Source organism: Cynoglossus semilaevis, chromosome 13, assembly GCF_000523025.1.
Source record: "Cynoglossus semilaevis isolate Cse_v1.0 chromosome 13, Cse_v1.0, whole genome shotgun sequence".
NCBI lineage: Eukaryota > Metazoa > Chordata > Actinopteri > Pleuronectiformes > Cynoglossidae > Cynoglossus > Cynoglossus semilaevis.
In genome coordinates, this window is record NC_024319.1 from 4,183,022 (window position 1) to 4,188,719 (window position 5,698).

Below are 5,698 nucleotides of genomic sequence, written 5' to 3' on the forward strand. Positions count from 1 at the left end.
CCCCCCCGCCCCTGCACACGCACCATCACCCCCCCCCCCCCCGCCCTCCTGGGGGTTGATTGACATCTTGATGCCAGCTTTTAAAACAAATGTTACCACAGCAACAGAGGTCAGACCAGTGCAGGATGAGCAGAGAGAGAGAGAGAGACGGTGATGGAGCTGGATCCTGTTGAAGTTGGTAAATTGTGTTAAATTATGTTTAATTCATGTGGATGTCAGTGAGTGAAGAGAGCGTGAACACGTAGCAGTGGGTGTGTAGGGTGTGTGTGTGTGTGTCAGGGTGTGTGTGTCAGGGCGGAGGACGGGGTCCCGGCTGAGTTTGCATCTTCGTCTGTCAAATAAATTATTTAAATCCTGTAACAATTAAAGCTGAACTCTGTTATCAGCGTCTTCTGTTAGAAGCCTGTGTGTCTGCCCTGCTGCTTCACTAACCCCCCCCCCGGCCCCTATCAGGGATGAGGCAGGATAAAGATCACAGACTTTTCTGTCTCATAAATACACATCACTGCAGAACAAAGACCCTCGGTGTCTTCATCGGTGGAGCAGATGAAAGTGATGAGGCGTCAGTTGAACCGTCAGACAGCGAGGCTCGTCGGGTGATGTCACAGCTGACGTCAGGCCACATTCAAACAGAACTTCAGTGACGGTTTCAACCGAGTCTCAGAATAAGCTTCACCAGCTGTGTGACATCACAGAGAGAGTCATACACTGGCTGGCTCCGCCCATGCTACCCGTGTCAGCGGCTCATTTAGCACAGCGCTAAATGAACATGAACGATTTAATGTAATGAGGAAATAGCAGTGGACGTGGACGTGGGTTGAGGCCTTACAGCAGGGGGCCATATACCCTGGGGTCAGGACACAAATCGCATTTTTGCGTAATGGAATGTAAAAAGAGCCATAAATGTTTTAGGATTACTGATGATGGTAGCTACTTCTGTTTTATTTTTTTATATATATACTTGCCGATCTTATGATAATTACTCTTTGATTGTCACAATTTTGGAATCCAGTGGTGGGCCGGATTGGACGGTTTGGACGAGCTGGACTCGGCCCGTGGGCCACCACTTGATTTCTCTGGTCAACATATAAACAAAACAGTAATGTTGAAGTAACAAACCTAACCACCAATCACTGCCTGTTTCACTAGCGTAGTACAAACTGTCAAACTACATCTCCCACGCACCCCGGTGTTTATCAGTGGACAGACAGTGGACCGTATATGGAGATGTGCGTCCATCCACAGTTNNGAGGGCGCTGAACGCGCGCTCGGGGCCGAGGGGCGGCGGGGCGGGGGGCTCTCCAGCTCATACATCTCTGTCTCAGATCGGGCCTGCAGCGTCCTCGTCCGCCGGGAGTCCCGGGTCCAGCTCTGCTGAGGAAGCACACACACACACACACACACACACACACTGATTTGCTCTTTTTTATGCTGCTGTTTCTCTTCCTACACAATTTATTTTCTGCCGACTTCCTATTGTTCCTCTCTCACTTTTTTTTTTACTGACCTCAACCCGTCCTTCATCGCTCCCATAGATCCACAGCTAAAAGTCGCTCGCTGGCTGTATTGGCGTGACTTTGTTTGCGTCCAGGAAATCGGATTGTCCCCGGTGCGTTTGTCACAATTAGTCGCTCCGATCCTCTCAGGACTCTCGCAGTAGTCAGCACTGTACTGCAGTATTCACAGCAGTATTCCAGTATTCACACAGTATTCACAGCAGTATTCACAGCAGTATTCACAGCAGTATTCACAGCAGGATACTGGCCAAGTGATTTCGATACGTCATGAAAATCTTCAAACGTTAATGTCCTTCTTTGTATTTTGTCTCTCGTCCACAGTGATCTGCTGTCTTCGGGGTACGTGGAGAGACACGTCTCAGACGGAGGAAAACCCGTCGTCACCAAAGTGAGTTCCTCCAGATTCACTGTTTTTGCTCAGTCACAGATAAAGTAACGACGGTGATGGAAAAAAAAACACATCACCAATAAAATGGAAAAGTGTTTGTGCAGATTTATTTATTGTCTTAGTTAAAAGGTATTTATTAAGAGTATATGATATAGTAAAGATCATTAGCGGGAAAATTAACCCTGTATGTCAGTGATCACCAACCCGTGGCCCGGGGGCCAAATTAGGCCCGCTGAATTGACTGCATTCCAAAACAAACATCAAATAATAATGTGAGTCTGTCCAGAAAGATTCCGGCCCTCGGACAAATAGAGTTGGCGCCCCCTGGTGTATGTGATCTTTGTGATTTGAATTACAGCTGTAGATATTAATATCAAAGAGTTATGAAGTAAAATGTAATTTATTTTATTGTACATTTAAAACTGCAATTAATGATCAACCAACTGTGGACTTGTGTAATTAATCCTAATTAAATGTTTGAATGAATTGACAGCATCATAGATGGGGCTTTTGTTAGTAGTTGACAAGATAAGGAAATGTTCTGGTTACGATGGAGCAGTTGGACAGGACCCGTGGCCCGGGGGCCAAATTAGGCCCGCTGAATTGACTGCATTCCAAAACAAACATCAAATAATAATGTGAGTCTGTCCAGAAAGATTCCGGCCCTCGGACAAATAGAGTTGGCGCCCCCTGGTGTATGTGATCTTTGTGATTTGAATTACAGCTGTAGATATTAATATCAAAGAGTTATGAAGTAAAATGTAATTTATTTTATTGTACATTTAAAACTGCAATTAATGATCAACCAACTGTGGACTTGTGTAATTAATCCTAATTAAATGTTTGAATGAATTGACAGCATCATAGATGGGGCTTTTGTTAATAGTTGACAAGATAAGAGAAATGTTCTTGTTACGATGGAGCAGCTGGACAGGAAGAGACCCCACGGCGTCTCCTCTGGGGGTCTTCCCAAAGACACGTTCTCCAACTTAGTAATGAGACGTGGATGAAGTCCACAGCGGGTCGGACAGAGCGGAGTGGACAGAGCGGGGCTGCTGTGGAGCAGCGTCAGACTGTGGAGCAGAAATTGATCCAGTGATAAAAGCTGCGTCTCCTCAGGGACAACAGCTTCCTGTCTAATGGCTGTTAGGCAGCGAGAGACGCAGCAGGAACAGAGGCCCGCGCAGCACTTAGACACTTAGACCTCATACACGTCTGCGGAAACTGAAAGTGTGTTTGTGCCTGCAGAGAGGAGAGGAGAGGAGGGGGGTACGGAGGGTGGGGGGGGGCAAATACAAACTGCACAGGCAGGGGCTGTAGACGGTGGAGTGGAGTGGTTGACGGTCAGCGGGGGCAGAGATGGGAAATAGTTTGTGTGCGGCTGAGACTGTGGCCGAGTTTGGACCAAAAACACACAGAGGCTGAAGAATTCACACACACACACACACACACGAGTGTATTCCAGGTGTGTGTTCACACTGACCAATGACCGATGAGGTTGTAGTTGCAGTAATACTTCAATACTTCATACTTCAATACTTCATACTTCAATACTTCACGTGTGTATAATCTGGAACTGCTGTGTTCGTCTTTCAGGGGGGAGAGCTCTGCTACTACCAGGGGAAGATCCGAGGTATCCCACAATCCTTTGTGGCCCTATCTACGTGTCATGGATTACAGTGAGTAAATTAAGATATTTATAAAATAAAATGATTTTGAATTCCATGCCTTTCATTTTATTTTGTGGACGTTTGTTTCACAAACTCCTCTGAACTTGGAGCTTTGGAAACATTGACGTATCATGTGACTGACGGCGTGTCGTCTGGTCGTTGTACGGCTGTCGTTTTAATCACTGTCATCGTTAATGACAGCTGTTGTTTTGGGGTTTCTGCGAAAGAAAACATGGAGGCTGATGGTTGACGTGCCTGTTGTCTTCCCTGCAGAGTGTGTGTGTGTGTGAGTGAATGAGTGAGACAGACTGAGTAAGTGAGAGTAAGACAACAATAGGAAGCCAGTGAACATCTCAGTGTCAGGGGCTTAGACATTAGGGAGAGGATGTTTCCCGGTGAGTGAATGGATTTCTTTCTTTTTTTTCTTTTTTTTTTTTACCATACATAATACAGGTCCTGCTCTCTCTCTCTCTCTCACACACACTCTCTCTCTTATCCAATCATTACCCTGCAGTGCAACACTGCCATTAGCTTTCCACAGAGGGATAGTGATCTAGGCTACATCCATCAAACGGCTCGTACACTCAGCATCGACTCACGCTCCAGTTTGAAACCTCCGACCTCTTCTGCTCATTGACTCCAACTGGATCAGCCGTGTCAGGACCCGCTTCACGAGTTAACAGGATTTTATTATAACATTATAACGTCAGGTTAGGATTAGAATAACTGTAAGTTCAGACTTCAGGTAATATAAAGTTAAAGTAAAAAAAAAAACCTTCTGACAACTGCAAACATTTGGAAAAGCAAAATATAAACAACAACATTCCCCTGGTTTCACCTGGTCTGGAGTTGAAGTGGCAAAAATTATTACCAAGATCAACAGGTTAGTCAGAGATGACTTTATTTCACTGGTTCCCAAAGTGGGGGGTGTGGCACCTTGGCAAAAATTTCCTTGAGTGCTGATTGGTCCTGTGTTTACCTTCAATGCCACCAGTTATTATTCACATCTCACTGTGTGTGAACTTCTGGCTGTTGGACTGAGACCATGTGTAATTTGCAGTGAGTGCAGTTTTCAGCTGGTCCTGATGGAGGATGTGTACAAGGTGAGTTTGTGTGAAGGCCAGACAAACAGCTGAGGGGGGGGGGGGGGGGGGTGGGGGGGGGAACCGTTGGGGGGGTGACAGATTGCGGTGTTTACCCTCCCGACTTCCCAGTTTGACCTGACCAATCTCCTAAAAGCCTCAGACAAAGTTGATTAACGTGCGGCGTCTGCACACATGTGCACACGTGTGTGGGACAGCTGGTGGGCGTGCGACAACGACCTTCAGTGACTTTGGAAACGCCGCCTCGACAAATGGGTTCTGTCTCCGCGTTCTCCCAGAGTTTGGTGGAAAGTCTGGGAGGTTAGTGGAGTGGATCTTCACTCAGGTGTGACTCATCCTCAGTCCATGTCGTTCTGTCCAAACTCTGATAAATACAGTCATCAGCTGACCTTTAAGTTGTGCCGTGTGGGCGGAGTCTGAATCTCTGAGTGGATGTGGTGACCTTTCCTTCTTTTTTTTTCCCATCATCCTTCATGTCTTCTCAGCTGCGTCTATGTCAAAGACAGCTGTGAGCAGTAATGGTTTGCGGTGACTCACACCTGTGACCTCTGACCTGTGCCCTGCAGCAGAGGAGTTGAATTCAGATCCATTATTTCTTTGAGCGTTTATCCCGACAGTGGAAGCAGATTCTAACAGGTGGTCTCGCTCTGTCTCTCCCCTCCTTTCCCCCCTCCCCCTCTTCTAGTGGAATGTTTTTCGACGGCAATTACACCTACATGATTGAACCTGGAGGACAAGACAGCAGCTCTGTGAGTACTCTGCAAATCTGCATGAAAATGTATGTCGCTGGTTGAGAGTTTGGGGGGTGAGGGGTGAGAGGTGGGGGGAGGCGCTCCTTTCAAGGGGATCTTTTTTTATTATTAATTCTGTCATCATTCTGTCATTTTACCCCCCACCCCCAAAACAAAAAGCCCCTATGACTGTGAGTCTTCATCACTTCCAACAGCTTTGAATTCACATGGTGTATCACTGAATATGATCTGGTCCTGGTCAGATGGGCGTGTGTGTGTGGGGGGGGTG

General features: G+C 46.7%; 1 protein-coding gene across 2 annotated transcripts in view; it reads left to right on the top strand.

The window, feature by feature from the left end:
- The window catches only part of adam22 (ADAM metallopeptidase domain 22), a 60,155-nt gene that overhangs the window by 28,242 nt on the left and 26,215 nt on the right, over positions 1-5,698 (top strand). For both annotated transcript variants that reach the window (XM_008323066.3, XM_025061621.1), the window contains exons 4-6: positions 1,839-1,905; positions 3,502-3,584; positions 5,364-5,427. In XM_008323066.3, coding sequence (XP_008321288.1) covers positions 1,839-1,905; positions 3,502-3,584; positions 5,364-5,427 — 214 coding nt within the window. The remainder of the gene's footprint in view (positions 1-1,838; positions 1,906-3,501; positions 3,585-5,363; positions 5,428-5,698) is intronic.